The 25,398-nt window shown below is 40.2% G+C and overlaps 1 protein-coding gene across 3 annotated transcripts in view; it reads right to left on the bottom strand.

Annotated features, from left to right (window-relative positions):
- The window catches only part of CREB5 (cAMP responsive element binding protein 5), a 217,246-nt gene that overhangs the window by 51,894 nt on the left and 139,954 nt on the right, over window positions 1-25,398 (bottom strand). For 2 of the 3 annotated variants that reach the window (XM_048951683.1, XM_048951684.1), the window contains 2 exons: window positions 18,363-18,489; window positions 16,283-16,393 (listed from right to left, as the gene is read on the bottom strand). In XM_048951683.1, the coding sequence (XP_048807640.1) occupies window positions 16,283-16,393; window positions 18,363-18,489 (238 nt within the window). Of the gene's footprint in view, window positions 1-16,282; window positions 16,394-18,362; window positions 18,511-25,398 lie in introns of all 3 variants that reach the window. The other variant, XR_007378239.1, reaches the window with a different exon arrangement.

Genomic DNA, 25,398 nt, shown 5'->3' with positions numbered 1-25,398 from the left:
AAGTCTACAGCACAAGCTCAGAGCCAGCACTTGTGCCAAATTTCAATGACATGCTTCAGTAACACGAATTGCTTACTGTTGGGCTTCATTTAACCATGCTGTTTCTAGCAGCTCTCTGAACTACGGATTCTTCTCCCCGAGAATACAAAAGCACAAGGTATGAGTTCATTGCTAAAGAACGAAAGCGTCTCAGCAGCTGAGGCTGCCTGGTGATTTGCTGAGTTCCTCTGCGCCAGTTGTGAGTCTTCTTCTCATTTAACTGTTAAGGTTTAAGCTAAAATAGAATCCACTTGTTTAAGTGCAAGCATGATCCAAGCCAGGAACATCTCTTTGCTGAGATCTTTCTTGTTGCTTGATTAAGGAAAAATGGTATTCCTGAAGCACTACAGTACTTGCACTAAAGACTAAGCTTATTTGGGTTTTGTAGTAATGCTGTGTTTTGGTCTCACCTTTAGAAGTCATGCTACTAAAGCATCTTTTTTGCTTTTTCTTAATTAGTAGACAGGCAACAGGCTTTTTCCCACAGAACGCCACATTTGCCTCAATGCTCCCTAGCAATCTGTAAAACTTCCCTCGATAGCCAACTAATTATTGCTGTTCAGCAAATGTTTTTCTAATGCTTACATCTAAAGCCATCAGACAAACTGTAATTTGTGACCAGCCTTTGTATTTTGTAGCAGCCTAACACGGTGGAGTCAGAATGCACTCATTAGCTCTGGCAGGCAGCTCCAGCAGGCTGTATAAGGAGCAAAGATTAATGTGAACATTGTGCTCGGGGTGGCCCTCATACTGCGAAACCAGTGGTTTCAGCTCCATTTACAAATCCAGAAATCTTTTTCTTTGCTCGGGAGTAAAACGGTTAGCAAATTAAGGCAGTGATATCTGTAATGAAACATAATGTGTAAGACGTTTCTGATTTTTATATCATTTACACATCAGTTAGCATATTCATCTAATTTAAATTATATGCCACAAGCTATTCCTCACGCCCGAAAATTCACTGGGACAAGCACTTGACTTCAACATTTCTGATAAGGATAAGAGAGGATACATTCCAGTTTAGTAATAAGGATAATGCCCAAATGCAAAACAGCAACGTATTTCCATAAAACAATTCAGCACTAATGATGAAATTCATGCATACTCTTTGCTCTATCTTCTCTGAAATAGTGGTAAGATATATAGCCATTTTCTGAATTTTCAGCTTGGTAACACTTTATTCCTGACTTTTTTTTTTAAGGTAGTTTAATTTATGTCATATTTTTCATCCCAAATATTTGCTCCTTACTATAAATTCAAATTTTGGCACTGAAACTCATGCTGATATGGCACAGTAAGTTAACGTACTAATTTAAAACTTGGGTCCCCAAACTACTTTAGCATCTGCTTAATTAGATGCTGAAATCATACTATAAAGAAGTACAAAGACTTATATTCTGTCTGTGAATTGGGATGTTTATTGTCTGGGTTCCCTGTGTTTTAATTTCAGTCTGTCATCTATTAGCCAAGCATAATAGGTAAATATAACTAAATGTTATCTAGTCTGAACTATAAACACAGCACACAATTATTCTGAGTTAAAGCTTAGTGGCATGCTCGAAAATAAGATACACTGAGAAGACGCTGCTTAAACTATCCATGCATTTTAATGCATTCATTTAGCTTAAAAGCAAAAAAGAGATAGCATATCTCCTGCACACCTCTTCCAGGACACCAGACAGACTATCTAGCATGTTTTCAATAGCATCTTCTTTTACTAAAACAAAAGGACTGAAGAAAAAGAAGGCATTCAGCCCCACTCCCCCTTCAAGAAATAGAAAATAGAAAAACATATTCTTAAAATGCACATCATTTGGAAAGAAATTATGCTTTTGTCCACCATTTATTCTGCTTCTTCTTCCTTTATGTGTGGAACTGATGGGAGCTACACTGGTAGTGTAATAAATTTACTTTTTCTCTTCTTTCTTCAAAGCAAAAGAAGTTAAATCCCAGTCACAGTTATGGCTTCAGGGAATCTAGGATTTCACTAACACAATAGCAGTGAGTTTATACAGCCCAAGACACCCCGGGAAAGCCATGAATAAATGTCAAAATATCATATTTCTCTGCTGTGCAAATTTATCCATCTCATAGTAATTTAATTTCAAGTAAAGTTACAGTTTTCCATTTCTTTGAACTCAGTTTGCATCACAAGAAATGCATCAGCAAAGTCTGGAGTCTTTCTGGTGGTACTGCTGCATTTAAACCCTCAACAGGAGACGAAGACTCCCCCAGTTCTAAAGAGCCTCCCTCAAGGAAAGGGGAATCTTTCCATTGCTCAGAGCAGAATTAATCTTTCAAATATGTCTAGGAGAACAAAAAATATCCTCACACACCTTAATACTATCCAAGAATAAAGCCTAAAAAAGCAATAGCTGTGTTCCCCCTGGCCACACAAAATGACATCACGGGTCCTTCCAGACCTGAGCTGCAGGTTCCCCTGGGTCCAGCCAATTCAGAGGTCTTCCTGAATTGGACATAGACTTGATTCCTGCCCTCTGAACATCACAGAAACCATTAATCATGACCTCATGGCACACACAAAGAGAAGGAAATAGAAAGTGCCAAACTTTCTTTTCTCTTAGCACCTTTTGCTCTTTCACGTATTCCTCATAGAAGCAAGACATTTCTTCAGTGTGTACTTCTCCCTCCCCTATTTTTATGGCAATCACTGAAGAGATTATATATATATTTATACATACTACATATTATTATGTACCTTAATGAAAGGTAAAAAGATGAATCTAAATGTATCTGAAGTAGCGTGCTGAGCTTTTATGCCAATAAAGTGCCTAGGCTTGGTGCTTCCACACTCTCAGAACAGAGATGGATGCAGACCTGCTCAGGAGCAGATATGGGGAAAAAATGAAGCTGGAAGGATCATAAGGTCAGTGCAATTGACACAAAAGCTTTGTGCATTCCATGGTGCATCACTAGTATATCTTTTCCTACATGCAGTAAAGTCTTGGCAAAGACAGGTGATGACTCAGAAAGGACCAAACAAAAGCACAGTCTCTGAAAAAGCAAGCAAAACAATTCCAGCCTACTTCGATTTTTAAAAAGTATTAACAAAATCAAAAGCAAGATCTGACAATTGGTTTACACCTCCCTCAATTTAACCCTGACCGTGCTCCATTAATGCTTGAAGATGGCTTTAGCAGAGTTCAAAGGCCATCAGAGGAAAACAGCTCACAGCTCTTATGCTCAGACAACTTACAGGTCATTTTTCTCCTAAGGAAGCTTCTGAATACAGAGCAGAAACACCCTCTATGAACTTTCCAGAATGGAAACCAAAATATTTCTCTGCGGATACATTTCTTCTGCTCATGGGCTGGTAACCTGATGTGCACTTTCTCCCTCAAACTTCCTTCTCTTGGTGCTGTAGAGACCCGGACCTTGATCAGCTGACCCTGCCAAGGGTCGCAGAGCAGCAGGGGTGGCTGGCTGACCCCTGAGGGCAATGCAGTCAAAACTGATCTATTTTGTATATTCAGTGGATGTAACAGGCCACCACATCTCAGCAGAAGAAGAGGTGAGGCTGCTTAGCTTCCATCCCAACAGCACGTCTGACTGTGCATGAGCAAGAGGGCTCCTCCATGTCATATGGGTGAGCACCATGCACTGTGGGTGCTGCCTTGGGCTAACAGAGGAGTTCTGGACCTCTCCTGAGCTGTCAGGCCCTCCAGGCTCATGTTGCAAAAGGGTGTGGAGATGGCAAGAGATGTGGAAAGCAGTGATCAGCCTTGGGCGTTCTTCATTTCCTAAGTGTTGCTAATTCTTCATGGTATTAAAAGATCAAATATATGTAGTCAAATGACAGCACTTCTATATGTTGGAAAAGGTGGGGCTCTTACAGCTACCCTAACTGAAAGTCGGGCAGTATGTATTCATTTGACAAAACAATATGCATACTACTACTAAGTCAGAGTCATCAAAAAGTACTAGGAGTTAATATATCACAGTGAATGGCTCAGTAAAGCTTTGGAGAAATACCAGTGGAAGACAGTAAGGTTTTATAGTGTTGATGTCCCCTGGCCAAATCCATCCCTTGCAAAGCTGTGCTGACACCATTAAAGATACCCAAAGGGTGAATTAGGCCCATTACATCTTGCATTATATAATAAGATCCATACAAGCGAATTTCTTAGAGCTTTACTGCTACAGTTCCTAGAGTTAAATAGGATTTGTACATCTGTACCTCCAAATTAATTTTCCAAAGTATTTTAAGGCGTATACCATTTAAACTAAGTAAAACTAATTTGAATTTGTGAAACAGGTTTCCAAAATATACATGCTTCATCCTTTGGCCTAGGCTGTTTCACAGCATTGCTATTAAATTGCTGCAACAGCCCCACTCAGGACAAGACTGCACTTCCCACATGGATGAAGTAAGCCCTAATACATGAGAACATGAAAAGCTGTTGATGCCTCGTGATCTCCAGAAAGTAAAAATTAAGTCTCCAGGACCAACTACAAAATAAGCCACACTACAACTACAACTACAAAATAATTCACACACTAAAAAACTCTTCCCAGCTCTTCCTGTTATTTCAAATACCAGAGAAAGAAAATGCAATGCAAAGCACTTGTCCTCCAAACTGTGAGTAAAGTCCATCCAATGAACCTGAAGAAGGAGGTCAAGTAAGATTGCCTGTAGGACTGCAAGCTCAGTGCTGCTTTCCAGGCTCAACTTGACATTGAAAATCTTTGTAGAGGTTGGTCATTCTCTCAAACTTGACAGAGTCATAAATCCTAGGCGCTGCGCAGCCAGGCACAGAGTTGTTTGTTTTTCCAGGATGAGAACACATCTGAAACAACATGCTCAGACAGTACGGTATTATTTACTTACAGCTGAGCGGAGGAGATCGGGTAGCAGCCCGAGAAATTATCCCAATTATTTGAAATTGCAGTATATTGTAAGAATTTTGTCAGGATGGAGGAGTGCAAAAGACAGAGCAGCAGGAAAAATTAAGATGGCTTTTTTTTTTTAATAAAGCAAAATGAACCAAGGCATGTATTCAAAAATAAGTCACTGAAAAACATTTTATAAACTAGCTTTAAAATCTCTTAATACCATTAGCTTACCTTCTGTTGTGTCTGAAGAAATATATATGAACTGATAATGTTCTCATGAGATTTCATTACTGAAAAGGCTCATTAGAAAAGGCATTAAAATACTAATTACCTCATAAACTATTCAGTTGTGTACCCACTGGGATGGTACTTACGAGTGCTCAAGCTCTTCATAGATCCAGCTAATCAATTAATGCTCATTACAACCAGAAAAAGCATGCAGACTGCAGCATGCAGGAGAAATAAATAAGTCAGAGGTTAGCAAAGAAAGTGAGTTGGCTGTAATAGAGCTTTCCTTTGTAACACAACTGCTGTCTGCTACAATTTAATTTTAATCAGCCTTTTTGGTACTTCTGGTAATGTGATTCTCCTCGTTGCAAGAATCTCAGCCATTGTTATTGCTCCTTTAAGTGCATAATTTATTACAGGAGATCACATGGCACGTGAGATTGAGTGGGCAGGTACAGCATTCACTGATACCATGCTGACAGTATCTGCTGGGTGTGTAAATGAAGAGCAAAGAGTCTCAAGGATGCTCTCTCTCTCCCCACTCTGGACCACAGCTGCTCAGCACTGGCTTTGGGTTTACTGAGCCTGGATGCAACACTGTTGGTATCAGTTCACCACATTTGATGAAAATATTCCACCAAGAAACAAAGAACAGAGATAGTATCAGTCCGGCAAATGCCACTTCTCAGCTGTGTGAGCATCATGATTTCTCCCCTACTGTTACGGCTGGCACAGCGTGTTTCTGAAAGCAAGACATCTCAGGTCAGCACAACCTACACCACTCACGGTTAAAGATATCCAGGATGCCATTCTGGCTGCTTACTGTTACACATCAAGCTCAAGAGAGTTTCACTTCTGCTTGAGACCATAAAAATCTCACTCACACCAGTGAAATACGTATTTCTGGTGTCTGTTGTTTTCTTTGTACAAGGGACAATCCAAAAAGTGGACTACTAAAGTAAGGAGCAGTGAATTCATCCAGTGGTTATTGCCCAGTTTGGGGTGGTCAGAAGCCCTGGGGTTGGTCTGAGAGAGGAGTACATGCAAGGCAAGTACTGCAAGTCAAAGCAGCTTTACTGGGATTTCTGTGGGCAGTACTGAGCTACCCTCATATTTACCAGTTTTATGATGTCTAGCATAACATCTTGAATTTTAAGTGTAGTAGAAATTGAAGTATTTACTTTCTAAATCCTTTAAAATTGGATCAAGCTACCTTGTTTTCTGAAATGAAGGATTTGGATTTCCTTGGACAATCCCAGTAACCACAAATTCACCTAGAGAAATTCATTCCTATTTCAATTCTCAGACAGCAATGTAGCTATATACAAATTCTAGCATAAACCCTAGATTACCTCTGGGATTTCTTCATTCGGCTAATTCAAACATCGCTTGATCAAGTTTCTGATCAAGTTTCCAATCAAACTAATCCACCACTAACATCGTTTAGGAGACTGACAACTCTCTGCAAACTGATGTGGCAGAACACATTTCCCATCGTTTGTGGAAATGGTAGTCATCCCCAGTAAGTGTTTTTAAACGATTTCTGGGTAATATATGTGAATTTTCAGTTCTTTATTGTTCTTCAACATTCTAAAGTATTTCAGGAGAAATTTTTTTTAATGACAGATAAGGACGTGCACAAAGAAAGAGATAAGCAAAGTTAGTCACATAGGCGTAGATAAAATTTTACCTGTCCAGTAGACATGCATGGAATAAAGAAGGAAAAAAACACAGAGAAAAGAATAAAGTTACATACATGCATGTATGCACAAACAGGCACACCTGCTGACATTTGACAGCTCCTCAGATTGTTAGCACTAATGCTCCTGCTCCTCCTCCTACTGCTTCTTGTTTAAATTGAGTTCCCAGGCAGACCAGATTTCATACACATCCCGATATGAATGCTTTGGTGGGATTTATTTCATTTAAGAGGGATCCCAAAAGAATATTCACTTTAGCAATGAAGTTGGAGCAGTATCTGCCACACACAAAAAAACAACCCACACAGATAAATGGCTTTCTCCAACACACACACACAGCCTGAACACCAGCACCAGCCTTAGAGCAGCTGTACATGTCCATCAGATCAAAAACAGATCAAGATTTCACCCCCCACCTTATCTTGGGTGTCTTCTGGCTGCGGTGTTGGCAGCCAAACTAAAGTTCATGCTTAAGCTTATCCTAAAAAGCCTCTGTTAACAGTCATGGAACACAGTCCATTCACTTAGCATATATTTCTCCTGAACTACCAGCAGCACATAAAGCAGACTCTAGTCAAACCCAGTAATGATGCTAGATATTTTGGGAAGAAGAAAAAAAAGTGAAAGTTGGCAGAGTAAGGCAAATGTCATACTTTGGTGCATAGTAGTGTTCTGTCAGAAGCCAGACATATTAAAAATATTTACATAATTTAAAATAATTTGTACAGGTCTAGTAAAGTCTATTTTGGGCTTTGGGCTTTAATAAAAGTTTAAACATTTGCAAGATCCCATTGGACTTCATGTGTAACCTTGGCATTTGAGGGCAGCGTTGAGGATATGCCATTACTAAACTTTTCATATTAGCATGAGTGTGAACTGAAATATCATAATAAAAATATAACAATATTTCTTGCGACTTGAAAACAGCGCTGGGCTTCACAGGTATTTCCAGATGGGAAAATAAAAATGTAGTCTATGTTTGCACATGTACACTCAGAGGTGGCTTTTAGCCTAATGTAAGCATTCCAAAATAATGTGGCCTAAATATAATACCATGAATCATCCATCAGCTTCAAAGAAATATCTGGCAATCTTTCATTATGAGTCACCAGGGACAGGTATCAATACTTGTCACTGACTGACAGAGGACAGTCAAGCCACCCAGAGACTGTGTGGTATGATGAATCAATTATAAAATAATCTGACATTGTTTGGGGGACTAAAGTAATTTATCTTTAAACATTATGTAATAAATGCTTGTAGGAAGCAAAGCTGGAAGATTATAGAAGTTCCCATAAGAAGCTGGAAGCATGCAAATACAAGTGTGCTAAAAACAAGAGTCAAATATATACTGTATCCAAAACAAAAGAATTACCTTAAAACCAAAAGAAACACTTATCTGGCAGTATCAAACTCTGGAAGGTCCAGAGCCCACCTAAAGAAAGATTCTAAAATTGAGAAATGTAAACTGGATCTCCAGGTGATGGAAAAATGAGTTTCTATGAAGTCATTGAATTTACACAGGTTTACAGCCATTGAGAATCAGGACCAAATTTTAGAAGCATTTTTCAACTATCCCAAAATCATTGCCTCTGATTTTTAAAATTAGAAGAATGTGAAATTCTATTTTAAACTGCTTATGGACCTTGTTTCCTTTCTGAACACTTCTTCTGGAATATTAAACTGCAGAGGAGAAGAGAGTAGAGAGGAAGTTGAGCTGTAGGGTAAAGGTGATTAGTTGTTTTTAATGATTTCTGCTACACTGAGAAATAGTGGCTAGTAGAGGTGGCTTTTTTTTTTTTTTTTTTTTTTGGTAAGAACATTATTTAAAGCCAAGATTTCATAAATGAAAATGCACGCTCATGGAAGTAACTACCCTGAATCAAAGTCCTTCTGTAGTAATATTGCTACTAAATGAATAATTTGATACCATAAAAAAATAAGATTTTGGGTCTGTCTTTCAATACAGTAATTAGTAGGTATCAATGTGTCCTCAGTGTGTTAAATAGGAGAAAAAATAGCACACCCATGACTAAGGGAAGGAGGTTTTGCATAAACTGAGGTCTATTTCTGAAAGACTGATAGCCGTTTAATCAAATCTTTGAAGTTCACCTTTAGCTGGTCAAAGTCCATGTTCCCATGCCTCTGCAATATTCATCAGAAATTATTTCAGTTACATCAAGTACTTTGCTTTCTGTCTTTTTTGTCATGTAAGTCACACAAATGCAGTAAATTATCTGAAGCAGAGTAATGTGGAGGTAGCCACGCTGCCAGAGAGACTGCAAAGAGTTCTCAGCACATGAGCAAAATATCTGGAGTAAAGATAATCTGGCCCCATAGGTAAGCTATGCAGGACTTGTAGTATAAGCAGAATACAAACCTCAGAGAGAACATGACCAGCCACACTACACTCCCATACGGTACAGAGCACATTTGGGAAGATTATTCATGGCTTTTCATGCTCTAAAATCTCAGATAAATGTTACTGGCCAGAAATTTGCTAGCAAAAACCACAAGCAGAGCAAAGTTTGCAGCCTAAGTGATTCCAGGGTGGGAGACCCGGTCTGCCCCACTTTTTAAATCACCTCCTTGATAACTCTCCAGACGTAAATCAGAAAAGTTGTACTAATGAACATCTGGAAGACAGTATATAACCCTCCCGCCGCTGAAAAGTGTCACTGGCCACATTTGACAGAAGAAACAACAAATGCTGCGAGCATTTCCTCAGGCTGAACACAGCTTGTAGCAGCATTTCAAATATGCCTGTGATCTTCGAACGAGCTCTACAGGGGTATCCGCCAGTCTTGGTTTGGATATGGTTGACATTATGCGAAAGTAAATGCTCTCCTGAGACTTCAGTGAAAGCCACAGTGCCAGGGAAGCTGATCTCACAAGGCTTCCATCATCTCGGATGACAGAAGTCTCGGAAGATCAGTTAATTTTTGTCATTCTGAGCCAGAATCTCATCAGCAAAGTTCAGGAAATTTCAGAGGCATTAGATTCAAACATAAACCATCGTAGCTATGTGGATTTTAGTCTTAAATATGAGTATGCACCTCCTCTAAGTCCTCTGCATTTCAATAACCACATTAATACGGAAGGATTAATAATGAATATTAACTTACACTAATTTTACGTACATAAATTCAGACAGAGGCTGCATTTTCTGGAAGCAGCAGACAGAAATTCTTCTATATTTGTTTCCATTCTTCCACTGACAGATTGCATAGCCTCAAGCAAGTCAATTCACTTTTCTCTTTCAGTTCTTCAACAGACTACAATTATTTATCTCTCAGGAATGCTATCATAATTAACAAACTCCTTCATTAGCTACTGCACAGTTTTTTGAAAATGCCTTTTAAGCCTGTCCATGAAGAAGAGATTTACTGCCATGAGATTTTGCTTCTAGCTCTCGTGTCCCTCTTGGTAAAGGCTCTAACACCAGCCCCTCACCCTCCAGCCCATTTGCTTGTAATGAGGTGCACATGCACATCCCAAGCAGACACGAGACTGAAGGCATGGCAGCTCAAAGTGTAAAACAACTTCCACTATTTGTGGCTCTTGAATAAAGCTTGGAGAGTGAAAGCTGTACAAATTCCAAGCAAAAGGCTGAAATCTATCTTTGTGAAGCAGAACTTCCCTGTAACACAATCCGGTTTTTATTTTTATAATTTCCTTTTTTTCTGGTCTCAGTATCATAACGATTTGCTTTTAATTTGTACCAGCTCCCACTTACATTCAAGTTTACGCAAACAAAATCTTTTCTGGAAGGGAGCTCAGCACCAAACAAGTCACCCTCACTTATACAGACGCATCAGACTTAAGTTTCAAAACCTTACAACAAACACACAAGAACCAGACCCAGCAGTTCATGTGTGGGGTAGCCGATAGCTACGGCAAGCAAACATTAGGATTGTATTTCGTTTATTGCTATGGTTACAAAATCAGGGTGGACACCGGAGGGAAAGGGAGAAAAGAGAAACAAATGTACGAAGATGGTAAATCCTAGGAGAAAAGAGAGGGTGGTGGAGGAACGGGACGAAGGAGAAAGGGTGGACAGTTGGTGAGGGCGTCTGGGTGGGGGAGAGAGATCATTCAAACACCCAGCTGAATAAAGGCAAACAAAATAACAAAAATCTAAGTTCTTCTAGGGAAATAGCACCGATAAGATCACTGCAGGATACAGTGACACAAAGAAAGAAAAATGCAAGGAATTGTTACAACTTGCGCGATTCATTTGCACTCAGTGGAAGCGAGATCAAATATTCAACACGTATCCACAGCAGCTATGAGCAACTGAATCAGCTCTCTTCTCTATTTCACTTACTGAGCCACTGACAGCTTAAGAAGAATTAGTTTCTACTGAGTCTAGTTCATAATCCTGCATTTAGGCATGACGGCTACGAGGTCCTGTTTCAGTAAACAAAACAAAATATGAATAGCTTCACCCATAACGTTAATACCTTAATCCACAGCAAGGCATACTGTCTGCAGGCAAAGCTACTGCCCAGGGAGGATTTGAAGTGTAGATCAGGAGCATGCTGAAAGCTTGGCTTTGGCGACTTACAAACATAAGTGCCAATGTAATAGGAGATACAGTTTCAGAACAGTGAGTTTTGTCAACAGTTTAACTATCTCTTCTTTCATGAAAACATTTCTCAGTTACTGACAGAGGAAATTCTGACAACTTTTTTTTCTTTTTATTTGTTTATTTATTTTTAATTGGAAGACTTTCTTTTGCATTTCTTCCCTCATACAGTTTTTGTTGCTCTGTTGAGAACAACATGAGAAATTGCTGCTGAGAGCTCTATGGAGAAATGACATTTTTCTTTCTGCTTAGTGATTCAGAACCCATGCTAGGAAAACTAGCCCAAAAGCAGTGTGTTTTGCTCAGTTTCAGCATTTCCTTTCCCACTCAGCTTGATATGAAAACACAGACTTCAAGCCATTTATTAGAGATAACTAAATACTTCCAGCCAGTACTTCCTGTTGAAATATCAACAGCTGAACCTCAGTGGCCCTGGATCTCTGCACCAGCCTCCAGCCTGAAATCAGCATCAAAACCTCATAGACCTGGCCCCACTGTTTGAAACCAGCCAAAATTTCCTTCCCAAATAGTCTCATGAGCTGTCCCAAGATGTCACTGGAACTGAAACAGAATTTTTATTTCCCTGTACACCAGCAGAAATGGCTCAGCTGAGCATCATCAGGGGCAGGGCATAAGAGCATACCCTGATGTTCTCCCCTTGCACCACCACAGCTCACAAGCATAGAAACAGAAGTTATTTCTAAAATATCAAAGGCACCTGAGCCAGGTCTGCCTTTCCAAGGGATGGACTGGGATTTTCACAGCCACCACCTGGGACCTGGACCCTTAAGTCACCTTAAATTGAATAAATTGTAGCTCTGATGACAAATGGCTAACTGTTGTTTCTTCTACCTTTTGCCTCCTTCTCTTCCCTCAGAGTTTCTCAACATTCTTAGGCAGATTAGAAGGTTCAATTAATATGAACATGTTACCAGTCTAATTATGAGCATGCTCATTACTGGTTCATTATTTTTCTTTTATGTTTTTCCTCTTACAACTGATAGACACTTTCAAGTTAATTTCCTTATCATTACTGCTCAAACTAGAAATGTGTACAAGGTAAAAACGCCAGTCTATGCAACTTCTGATATGAAAAGAACTTTTCTTCACAAGAACTGCGTGGATTCTATTAGGAAGGCAGGCACAGCCAAAGTACACATATTACATTTTATTCAAATTTTATAAAACTATGTATCTGGCCAGGGGCAGAGGGAGGGGGAAAATGAAAAAGTGAACAGGTCAAACCAAAAACTGTATTATAAAGTCAGATTATTTTCATTGCCAGCCCGCCTCTTATGTTTCCTTTCAGAGCTCATAAATCTCTATAGCTAAAGACCCATGCCTTACAATGTTCAGATGGAGAGGTATCGGCTCTACTGAAAAGAACTGTGGTCACATTGCTTTCCAGTGGTCTCGTGTACGCTGTTTATCTTTCACTCAGGTAACCCACATGGTATTGCACTTCCCAGTTATAAAACCTTGGATACTCTGAAACTGCAAACCAAACTGTAAGCAATATATTAAAGGAAAGGCACAGCCAACAACTCTGAGTTCCTAAAATCCTCAGCCTACCGAACCACATGTTAATATGCTACATGTACTATTCTGCATATTTTTACCATGTACACTTATAGCTATATGTTTCCTCTCCTTTCCAATGCAATATATCTTAACACAAAATCAATGGTTGTCCTTGGTGGGCAGCATAAAGGTCTTATCCTCTCCACTGTCAGTCTAAGTTGTACTGACTTAAATGTTCACTCACTCATTTATCAGGACAGTTTTAAAGCATTAGGTGATAACTTAATTGAGAGGCACACTGAGAGAAACTGAGATTGTTATGATAAATTAAATTAGTTCTGGAATGTCATCTACAATATTTTAATACCTAAAGTAACATTCACCAGAATAAACATGAGAACAGTAAATGAGCTTCTTTGGTGGCAGCCCTATGACTTTCTATATGCCAGGTAACACAAATTAATAAACAAATTGCTTATTATAGAAACATAAAATGAATGCAACACATATATGTGTGTATCTGTCCATATATGTATGTCTCTAACAGGCTTACTTCCACTTCTTTCTACAAACTGATTATAGACCAATCAAGGGAGTAAAGACTTTGCTATCTATCTGCTGTTTCTGGAAAGCCTGGCATCATATGGTATCTATAATTACATTATTTGTTCATATTTATTTTAAAGAAGCAAATTAAATTACACAAGTCACCAAGTAGCATTACTTCTTCATACTAAAAAGAGCTTGCATGACTCAGGTACACATGTCCACATGCGTGAGGACAGAAGGATTTGGTATCACATCTGGGTCTCCCATCCAGAGGAGCCCGTCCTGCATTCCTTCATGTAAGCACAAAGAAAATGCTGATCCCTCTGCCACAGATTTGGATGACTGATAAATCAGGCTCACACTCCCCCAGAGTTCTCCAGTTACTACAGGCACTAGCTGTGAGCAGCATAGATGGCTTCTTTCAGTGCTCAGCACATACATACTGTGATCCGTGTGTGGCCAGCCAAATAGAACATATGCAGCACTGGATTCACCATCAGTAATGGCACTAGCAGAGCCTAATGAAATTTAAAATTCCTTCCTAATGCACAATGCAATCCAGTAAGGCACTAAGAACTCTCACTTTCCACTTTAATAAAATAAAATAAAATAAAAAAACAGAATGTGCAAGCTCTTATTCTTTGAGTGAAAGTGAAATAGTTAGTAATAAGAGCAAAGATGCCTGTAATACTGATGATTCAAATTTGTAATTCATGAGTACACATATAGGAAATAATTTCATTTTAAATTTTTTATATTTTTTCACCTTCAGGTCATACAGGATATTGCTGATAGATTCATATTGTTCAAAGCACTGGATAAAGGAAGCTTTACACATTGTAGGTGTGCTCACATTAAAACAAAGTGTAAAAATAAAATATAGACTACTAAAAAAATCAACCAATCAAAAAAAAAAAAAACCAGCAACCAACAACAAAACCACACTAGAGAAGAAGAATGATCCTGGAGCTCTGAATTATGCCTCTTACTTTAAAGAGTTAATGTGTGTGGATTTTTTCCATCTCTGGAATAGTGGTAGAAAACCCACTGGAAGTGAATGTGCTCTGTGCTCACTACACAGTATTTCGGAACTGATGGCAATTTCTATCCGAAAGAGCCGTACGATTATATGTTAGGTTTAGGGACAAAACCTATTTATTCAGATTAAAAAGATAATTTGCATTAATATACAGTTTCAAATATTAAAGTGCAGAATTTTCACCATACACACCACTAATTTAATCTTGTTCTTAAGTAGCCGCACATTTCCAGTAAAGAAAAGGCAGGGGGTGTGAGATGGGGGGAGTAAACTACAGAAACTTTAGTCCCAAAACAGATGCCAGTTTGGGATTTATTCAGCCAAGGAGTATTTAGCTTGGCTCAGCTTTGCTTGAGTTGAAAAAACACTTGCCTATTCCAAAAAGTTTTTAACAAGCTCTGCTGCAGATGCTGTTGCCATTTGGCATGTCACCGTCACTGTGTGGTACAGCGCAGAGAGAACTCTTGACCACAGGTTTTCCTTGGACGGGACAGCCAGAGTTTTTGGCCATTGCTGCTCTGCTGGCCAACTGGCTGCATGTTTATGGAGTGTGGTTTTAGACGGGGTGTTAACAGAGGTTGGGTTAACAGCCTAACCCAGACCAACAGCGAGGTGAAGGCGTGACCTATCTGATCTAAGAAAACAGAGATTGTATATTTTGCTGCTTTTAACCAAGAGTCTCATGCATGCACCATGCCTAGAGACAAGAAGATATTTTTCTTTGCCTCAGGATAGATGACAACATTAAAAGCTGTACCAAACATTCAAAGTAGAAATATATAAAAACATGTGGTTGCTTAATCTTTGTCAGCTTGATTTCATTCTCTCACTTATGACAATTTTACCTTGGCACAACGCCACTGAAAGAAGTTCAGTGAAATCACTCTTATTTTCCACTACAATGAGATATCTTGAGAGGATAAAAACTCTACAGAGTTAAACTGCAAACCTCTGTCCTCGTGTTTCTACTAGCCAGTAAATTGCAGCTCCGAAACTAGAAAAGCCTAGGCGTTTCAACACTAAGTCCCAGGTTATCAGTGCCAAATTCCTCAATGAAAGTGCATATAAAAATGAAGAACACTTGCCACTTGTAGCTTAGTTTACCTACATTAATTCTATATCTCTGCATACATCTGAGAAGCCTTGACCTCAGTATATGCATTCTGAAAAACACTGTGACATTTAGATCCCATCACTAAGTTACTTTAGTCTGAATTCTGGTCATTCTTTCTGATGGGAACACCTTTGTTGCAATTAAGCAAAAGAGAATACTGTGTTTTTACATATGTCATTTGGTGTGTTCTTCTAACTCTAGTATTACATTGACACACTATGTGCTAATCTGGAAATAAACAAGGACTACATACATTCTACTCTCCACATCAGACACCTTTTACATCACCACTGACTGGGAATTTTCTTCAAGCTAAGTCTTGGAGTACAGACACCACCAGAGAACCAGCCAGATCACTCGCTTAAATTCCACTAATCTGCACCAAAAATCCCATTTAGCACGGTTCAGATCAGAGAGCCCACTCTGTAATTCAGTTGTCTCACTGAGAGTTCAGCTAGGACTGGTAACATCTTGAAAGTTCATATACTAAACTGACACAAAGGCAATTTACTGCAGCGTATTAAAAAGAGTGTAACGTATGACTAAGAATGAAGTAAGCAGTGTCTGGCTACATCCCCCACTGTCTGGGTAGCCAGCGTGCAGGAGGAGTATAAGAAAACAAAATAATTTCAAAAAATTTTCCATTTTACCATTTTGGCTTCTGAATGCATTGGGGGGACTTGAGGTGAAGCACAAGGGTTGTTGAGGTTTGGCCCCTGCATTCCCATGATGTTGGAGTTCATTGACATTTGTCGCTCCATCTTTTAAAAGAAACAGAAAAAAAGAAAGGTTTCAAAGTGTCTACAGACATTTGCAAGAATTTATGCCCGGTTTCTACTTAAATGGACTCAGCTTTATTTCTTCAAGTCAAGACTGGAAAAATAACAATCTGTGTCGTGAATTGCATGTGTGTATGCACTCAGGCGTGTGTTTCATCAGAGTCGGCCCTGACAACTCATAGCCAATTATAAGGAAAAGGATTCTTTACTAAACAAATGTAGCAGACACCCCAGGTTTGTGCTTTTTTGTAATGATTTTCTTCCTTTCAGTATAACAACACTTGGAGTTAAGTGGTTTTAAAAGCATCACTGTATAAAGCTGTGGCTTCTCCTGTCAATGCAGTGCAACTTAGCCTGTTAAAAACATAAATAAAAATCTACAATCTTGAGTATATGGAAAATGAATTGGCTCATTTTCCTCCACTCAGATTGACCAGCTGAGAGGACTTTTCCATATGTCTTGTACGGGAAGCTTTCATGTACTGCTGACGCAGCAAAAAAACAAAGCAGAACTCCTTCTGGCTATGCAGAGCACTTTCTGCAAGTTAAATTCACCATTTGAGTGAGGGACACAGTTTTCAATTGAAACCTAATGTCAGTAAGGTCTGGATAAAATAATTTCCTATAGTGCTATCCCTCAAAATACTGCTGTTACACAACTGGTCTTCACCCAGAAGGGTCAAGGTGACAAGTAGGGTTACGGTGCTGCTTTCAGGCAGGTGCTGCATCATCCTGCCTCAACTCGGCCCAATCTTTGAATCGTCAGCTCATGGAAGAAAGCAGTTCGTGGAGCTTCCTGAGCTATTCCAGATAGGGGAGCTACTTTTTGTGCACCATGATCAGGTAGTGACTCCCATTGTCCATGACCTCAGCACAAATGGGTGCTGGTCACCTGCAGGATAAACACCAGTACCCAATTCCCACCGGCTCTACAGTAGGTCACAACACTGTCTGCAAGACAGAAGCAGTCCCCACAGTGACCTTGTCCAAATTCCCTTTGGAAGGCTGTGGACAGGAGGAATCATGTCTGAGAGGTTCTCACCTGTTTTTGTGCAAGTACAGCAGCTCAAAGAGCTTCCCAGCAGTAACCCAATGTCCTGAACTTACCCTAAATTGGGATTTTTGCTCCATTTCAGGTTCATCAGCAGTTATGCCCAAAAAAACCCTAAAAATCAGAACTGTCTACAGTGGTATTTCTTACACTTTTGGGCTGAACTTCCTGGTCGATGCTCCAGAAGAATGTTATTGGTAAGTTAATAATTTACAGCTTATTAACTACTGCTTACATAGCAGCCAACCTGAATCTTCTTACCCTCAGAATGTCCCCCTTGCCTCAGAAGTGCCAGAACAAGCAGCACTTGCCTCTCACTCATATCTGCTTACTTTCAGGTTGCCCTCTAAACTGAACATTGTGTGATGAAGCAGAAACTTCTCACACATGCCTCTCTTCCCTAGGCCTCTTTACTCATTTTCATCCCTTATCTACCCAAATAAGGGGTAGGATTAACAGCCCTGAAAGGGCTGTTAAAATTGAGGGTAGGTTACCACTCCTGAAAAGGATTACTTCTGAGTTTGTTAGCATAACCCATGCACACAACTTTTCCAGTTTTGTCTGACTTTAGTAAAATCTTTTTGTTCAGCACAGACATACTGATCTCACAAACACGACCAAGTGTGAGAACCAGAAACTGTAGTATCATGTAAACTGTTTCTAATCGCTCTCACACTAATTAACATTCCATTAACTGCATAAGAAATGCTCTTGTGCAAGACAAAGCACAGAAAATGGTCCAGCTTCTGCAGCTTATTTAGCTCATTACACTCTGATTTTTTATTTATTTATTTATTTATTGACAATTCGACACTTTCACCTCTTCATAGGCTGAAAGAAAATGAAAACAAACACTGCCATAACCACTAATAGTAATAATAAAAAGCCAACAAAACTTACAGGCATGAGTACAGCAGAAGATCCGGGCATAGTAGGGTTGGGCAGGGTGCCAGGCATAGAGGCTGGCATAGGCTGTCTTTGTCGGTTGTGCAGATGCAATAGTGAAGACAGAGAACCTGGGACAGGCCTAGGAGAAAAGGAAAGAAAACTGTCATGGGCTACAGAGACTAAAACAAGTCTTACACTGTCAGCCGCTGATGGGAAAAGACAATTCTAGACAAGCAGGCACAGATAAGCCAGTCCAGCATTTTCCTCTCCTGCACAAATCAAGAGGACAGAAAGTTTTCAAGAAACAGATGGCTCACACTCCCCTTACTATATATTGGTTAAAGAACTGGTACAGTTCATCTGAGAGAGCATGAATATAATCCTAACATCAGGCCTGAGCCTTTGCACCTCTGCATCTCACAATGGTCAGTACAAGATTTCTACTGATAAAACACGATAATTTCCTTGCGAGCTACATTAGTATGTTCCTGCAAATTCTACCCCCAGAAATGAAAATATTTGGATGATCACCATGCAGACCAAAACAGAAAATTTAGCACACATATTAATTTTGAAGCTTTATGACTTGTAAATAAAATATTCCAAAACGAGTATGTCAATTCATCTCTTGACATTCTCTCTTGTAAAATTCTACCAAGCATTCGCTCCAAAGCAAGGTCCAGTTAGAATGCCACCAGAACACAGAAATGGGTGCTGAGAGAGTAGGGAAGAAAGAAAATTAGTAAAAATTAATCAGTAAAATTTCATTCAGATTAACTACATTTAAAGGTAAAAAGGAAAGAACATAAAAAATCAGAGTGAGATATTTTGGCAGAAGGAGTTTAACAGATTTAGAAATATATTTTTTAAGTACAGCAGAGGGAAAAAGTACATGTAGGCCTATTAACATAGAAGAACCATAAAATTAATGGATTAAAGAAAGCTGGGACTGCTATTTAAACATGTTAAAGTTGCACAGAGTAGAACACTCTGCATTGTCATACACTGCTTACACTGTTCATTAGACAAGAGATAATCCTAAAGGTACAGGAAGGAACAGGGAGAAGAGGACAAAACTGGGCAGTTCGAAGAGCCTCTACAGGGGGGAGCAAGGGAAGAGTCTGAAGATGTTTGGAATCTCTGAATATCAGGGATTTTTCACCCTTGGCAAAAGCATCTTTTGCCTCAGAGACAAAACTACATCTAGCCAGAAAAGCCTCAGACTCAGGTCAGGAAAGCGGAGTCAACCTCAGAGCTGCAAAGGGAAGCCCACTTCTCCCACTTAACTGAACTACACCACACCCAACCATGGGGCTTCTTGCACTTTCAATTGTAAGCAACACTGGAAACCATGAATGGATACACCTCTCTTCTGACATTAGCTGTCCTGCCATTTATCTAGTAACAGGCAAAGAGGCCAAAGCTGTAAGCAATGGCATTCAGACATCCCAAACGGAAGAAACCATAGCCAGCCTCCCAAAACTGGTGCCTGTCTCATGGAAATATCAGCTTCCTCTGCAGGCCTCATCCTCTCCTGCCAGGAGTTCAAACCTCCCAACCTCACTTGCCCAAAGCTCCCCACTATTTCCCATCCCTGGATTTTCAGTTCTTCAACCCTCCTCTCTTAAAGCTCGCTCTCTCCCAGAAGCATTTCAACCCTAACAATGCCACCTCCGAGTCCTTGTCCTGCCCATTCCCTTGCACCAGACACCCTTGTGTCCCACCCCTCTGTCCTCAGCTGCCCTCTCCTTGGCAGCTGCAAATCATGAACCCATCCTTTTGTCTTGTTTCTCCATGAAGAGAAGAAGCCTGTGTTTTCAAGGATGTTTAAAAAATCCTTCCAGACACATACAGTACTTATTCAGAAGAAAAAAAAAAAACAAACCACACAATAGTAACAAAAGTAGCTTACATACAGACAAAAAGCTCTCCCTGGTTATCTACTGGAGGAACATGATGTGCATTACATCTTCATACACCCGAAGAAACTCAAGACAGTGTCTCCCAAATATGTGATATAAACCCATGAGGGGTGTGTGTGCAAGAAGTGCTGTCATCAAACGCAGATCACCTTATGGGTGAAGGAACACTATGGCCTGTCATCGCATCACTGAGCCGGGGGTGTTGTGTAGGTAGTGTAGGTGAAATGGGTGCTGTGCAGGAGAAAGAGCTCGAAGATAAAGAACACAGTCCCCAACCTATCCTACTCTCCAACTAAAATGCAGCTGTTCCCTGCACCAGCACTCATTTGAGTAGAGGGGGCAACAAATAATTAGGACAGGGTCAGAAAAGTAGATTCAGTGACAGGCTAGGGAAAGAGGGAAAGGAGGAAAACACCAGTCTGAATGTAAGAAAGATATCAGATTTGCTACAATCCCTGCTGGGAACAAGCCTTGGGCTTCCTCCCAAGGATGGCAAACAAGGAGAAGGGATAGTGCTGTTGTACTGCCACACGGGTCCACTAGCTGAGACACAGCCTACAGGGAACTGCGCTGGGTAACAGGAGGAAAACATCATTAAAATATCACTTGAGTTTTCGTGTGACCAAAGTAAAACAAATGCCATGACAACAGCCCCCTCCTCACTTAATCATTCAGAGACTGTTCCACATACGGATCTTTTGTACAATTCACTGGTTTCGTAATAACCTTAGGTGTTAGGCTGTTTGACAGAAACTTAGCTTTGCCTGACCTACGTAATTTGCGCACATGATTCTCAAGGGACTGCACAGTTTGAGTCTTGCTTAAATATGCTACAGAGCCAAAAACATTTCCAAAATTGCTTTAATGAGTTTGGGAATATGGGACTCGGGCAAAAGGGAATTATTAGTATTTATTAAAATGGCAAGGAAGGTTCTTCTCTGTCCCCAGTTTCACCTTCAGAGCTGCCTTGCTTTGGGGGTCTGCATATGCTTTACACTCAGCTAGAGGAAAAAAAAAAAAAATCCTGTACTTCAGGTATTTCTTTTTGCTAAACTACAGATTTGCTCCCAAGTGTGTTTTTGCAAAGAGCTGCAGAGCAGTCAGAGAAACCCCGTGCTTCAAAGCTGACTTCCTTGTTGAAAAGTCTGCACCACTCCTGCCATCAGTAAAAGCGCTACATAATGCACACCAGGCTCAGATCTCCATTGGGGCAGCCTGACATTGGCACTGCTCACAGATACTTCTGTTGCTTCCACACTGAGCACAGGTCATTGATTAATATGCACTCCTATTGCACTGTGAGCTCAGGGAACATTTGTGGCAGAGAACCTATACATACACAGGCTGAGAAACTCAATTTGTCTATTTCTAAGACATTTCTTCATCTTCTAAGGACAACACAATCGCTTTTGTTGTTGCTCTCTAACCTGCAGCAAAGAGTGTCAGTCAGAGCTTGTAATTGTTACTTAATGTTGGATACATTGACTGCTTCTCTCTTCACAAATGCTGAGAAGATGCATCATGCAGCCTGCAGCCTGTCCATCAATACTGCTGACTGAAGGGTTTTAATTCCTTGGCACCTATGCAGCCAAATAAATAGGGTCGCTGGGCAAACAGCCCACAGATAAAGGATGGATAAAATAGAGAACTGGCAAGCACTCAACCTCACTGAAAAACTGGCCATCTGTGGGGTTTTTCCCAACTTTTAAGAATTTTCATCTTGTTCCCACAGGATCCTGCTGTTGGACACAATGGGATCTCAGTCAGGACTTGTATGCCATCTCTTTGGGCCTGGATGGATATCTGTACGGTGGCTTAGTAGAATACCACATGTTGCTGCTCTAACTGACCGTGTTGGCTCTCCTCCCTCTGCACAGTTGTGCTAACACTGTGACTCATCTCTGCTAACATTTAAGCAGATGGGCGGTACCCTGCTAAGCTATGGTGACTCGATCGTGTTCTATCATATGACTCTATCCAACAATTAAAGATAAATCCACTAATGTAACCAAATATTCACGTTATATGCTTTGCTATGGGCCTCCTTGATTAATACCAAATATTCTGTCTGCTATGATGCAACTCCTCTCCGACCCAGTATTCTAGATCGTCTGATGACTTAACACTACATTTGTCTATTAAAAGATCAGGCTTCCTTTAACTTGTATTCATCAAGGATAATTTCTGCAGATGACAATTTGGTGCTGAGCTCTCATGAGATTAGGTCAGTACTGACACAGATCATTCAGGCCAATGTGCAGAGGGCGAATGCTATTTAAAGCATCACTGCCATATGTTTTCTATTAAGACAGAGCACTCACGGTCAGTGGGTCTTACCACGCCCCCTCTCCCACTCCTTACTCTCCTGCATGTAGCATTTATGCAAGGTCAGCAAGAATAGCTACACCACCACCCAGCTTGTTCCAGCATACCTAGCTCTTCATTGGGAAAAAAAAGAGCCATACGTATCTGGAGGTGCATTTGAGCAAATGAACTCCTCTCTTGATTTTCGATGGCCTCCAGACCCAGCCAGCTCGTACAGAAGAGCCCATAAGTGGTTGGCTGTGCTGTGGCAATTTGCCACGTTGGGACAGCACTGGCTCAGGGATTTCTGAACCACACTCGTTACACAACACAGACTTGCCCAGACTTTGATTTTTTTTATATATACATATGTATATATATACATAATTATTACAACAGTGCCTGGAAGTCTTGATGTAGAAGCCAAAGTGAGGTTCTGCCCCAAGATACTTAAAGATAAAGGATAAAATGGGGGATAAAAAATGGAAGCAACAGAGAAACATGGGACATAAAGGCAGCAATGGCTTACTATGATCAATACAATTAAGAACAATCACTGTACATCAGCATCCTAGGTCCATTCAAGGTATGTCACTATGTGCATGTGGTTTGGGCTGCCTTTGGGAAGAAGCACCCAAGCTGAGAATGAGCGCTGTTGGCAATGGTCAAGACTCTGAAAGTCTCATGGACCACTGGCTACCATTACCATAACATTTTTCACTGGTAAACAGTAAATTCACTGAAGCACGTGGTTCTACAGACCAGCTTCAGACCACTTCCACAGCAGCTATTGAGGGCAGAGTAGCTAACCTGAACATGGCCTCCTATATTTGAAAAATTAGCCAGAGGGCAAAGAGGTGGAGGGGGTGTTTTAACTCGAGGGAAGTGTACTGAGTAGAGGAATTGACTCACCTACAGCTTCTGCTGCTATGTGATTCACTGCCATTACTTTAGTTTATCAATCCAGCTATGGCTTTCCTCATATGTGGTCCATTATTTGAGATGTGTTCTCCTCCAGAAAATACCACTGCTCTAATTTCAGTGTATGCATTTGTCATTCAGAGTAGGAAAGCAAAAACAAAAGCAAAGGAAAGCAAGAACAAAGCTTTAGACAAGTACTTGGAATATCTTGCATAGTTCCAGGGACCTCACCTGACCTGCCATATCCCACGTTTAACAACTATTTAATCACAGAATCATAAGAGAGCCAAGCTTTCCAAGAAATAGGAGCCTTATGTCACCAGTTGTTTTTTTGTGTGTGTTTTTTTTTTTTTTTTCCAGAGAGCCAAATCATGCTCAAGAGAAAAGAAAACTGGCACCTAAAATTAATGGATCATTGCCAACCTAGTAAAGATCCTTGTTTGTATTTCTCAGACAATTCAGACATCTACATGATGTGGGCAGATTATTATTATCAGGAGCAGACATTTATACTGTGGTGGTGCCCAAAGGTCCCAGCTGGGACCAGGACCCCATTGAGCCTGGCACTGTGCAAACACAGATAAGCGACAATTCTTACACAGCATGTTTACAATCTAGAGACACAAAACAGATGAAAAGTTGAAGACAGAGACAGAACATGGAAGCGAATAAATATGCTAGAGAGTTGGAGACAGTTTAGTGGCGCTCCTCTGGTTGTTTTATTGTTTCTTTGTATGTTTTTTTATTTAACTCGTATAAGCTCAGATATGTTAGGGCTGAGGAAGTTTGTAAGAGGAAGGGAGTAACTAAGATTGAGACACGGGAAGGGCAATACTCCAGAGAGGGAAAACTGTGGCTTATAACTTCGATGACTTTGCAATGCTTCTGTAGAGATTTTTAAACAGTGTATATATGTTTCTACATAGGTGTTACCTTAAGGATTTTCCCAAGGTTGGAGAAGAAGAGATGGCAGCCTGAGAAACTAGCTGATGTTAAATACACTGGCAAAGGGAAAGTGATGCCTGACGCTGTAATGAGAAGCTGGAGGAGTGAGATAAGATAAGGCTAAGCTGTGAAAATGCTTAAAGACAAGAAGCTTCATTCAGAAGTAAAGAGAAAGTCAACTTAAGTGTTTGAGGAGAGCTGGCACAAGTAAGGTAACAAGCCGTACTTTGTCACAGAGGTAGAAGGAATGCAGTAATGGGCAGCCATATGAAATGATATGTACATAGTCAAAAGCCAGAAAAGAGATGTTTCTTCTCAGTTCATGTATTCTTTGATGTCATGTGAGTAGGTGTTCCATGGGAACAAAGTAACTCCATCAGAAATGCATTCTTGCTCAATAGTTCTAATCCAAAGGGACAGAACATCTAACTGATGGGAAAGAGGAAAGCAGTAAAAATAAATAAATAAAGAATGGATGTATGTACAGGAAGATACAAGAAATCTGTGCAAAAATGCCTCCAAAATATGCTAAGAATGCTGTACTTTTCACCTGAGCCTGCAGGAGAGAAGCCCCTCAAATCAGTAGCCCCACTGCTGTAATGTGGCCCAAACTCTGTTTAAGGATTTAGTCAATGATGAAACTTGCCTTTAGAAACTCCAATTGCATTAACACCACCTACATTTCCTGAACACATGCTCAAGGAACCTCTGCAAATTAAGCGTAAGTAGAAGGACCAGCAGGTCCTTGGAAGCCTCAGAGAACCCATTAACATTTGCCTTTTGGCTCTCACAGGTCTTAGAAACTGCTGGTTTCAATCTTCCTTTCCCTCTAAATATTTCACTGGGTCTTATTGCCTGATCCATTACAAGAAAAATAAGAAAAGCTAGAATGGTTTCTTAGACTACAGCCTCCTGTAGTCTATAAGAAGTTTATGTTCCACACAATGTTATGCGCA

Source organism: Lagopus muta, chromosome 7, assembly GCF_023343835.1.
Source record: "Lagopus muta isolate bLagMut1 chromosome 7, bLagMut1 primary, whole genome shotgun sequence".
NCBI lineage: Eukaryota > Metazoa > Chordata > Aves > Galliformes > Phasianidae > Lagopus > Lagopus muta.
This window is presented reverse-complemented; position numbering and strand designations above follow the sequence as displayed.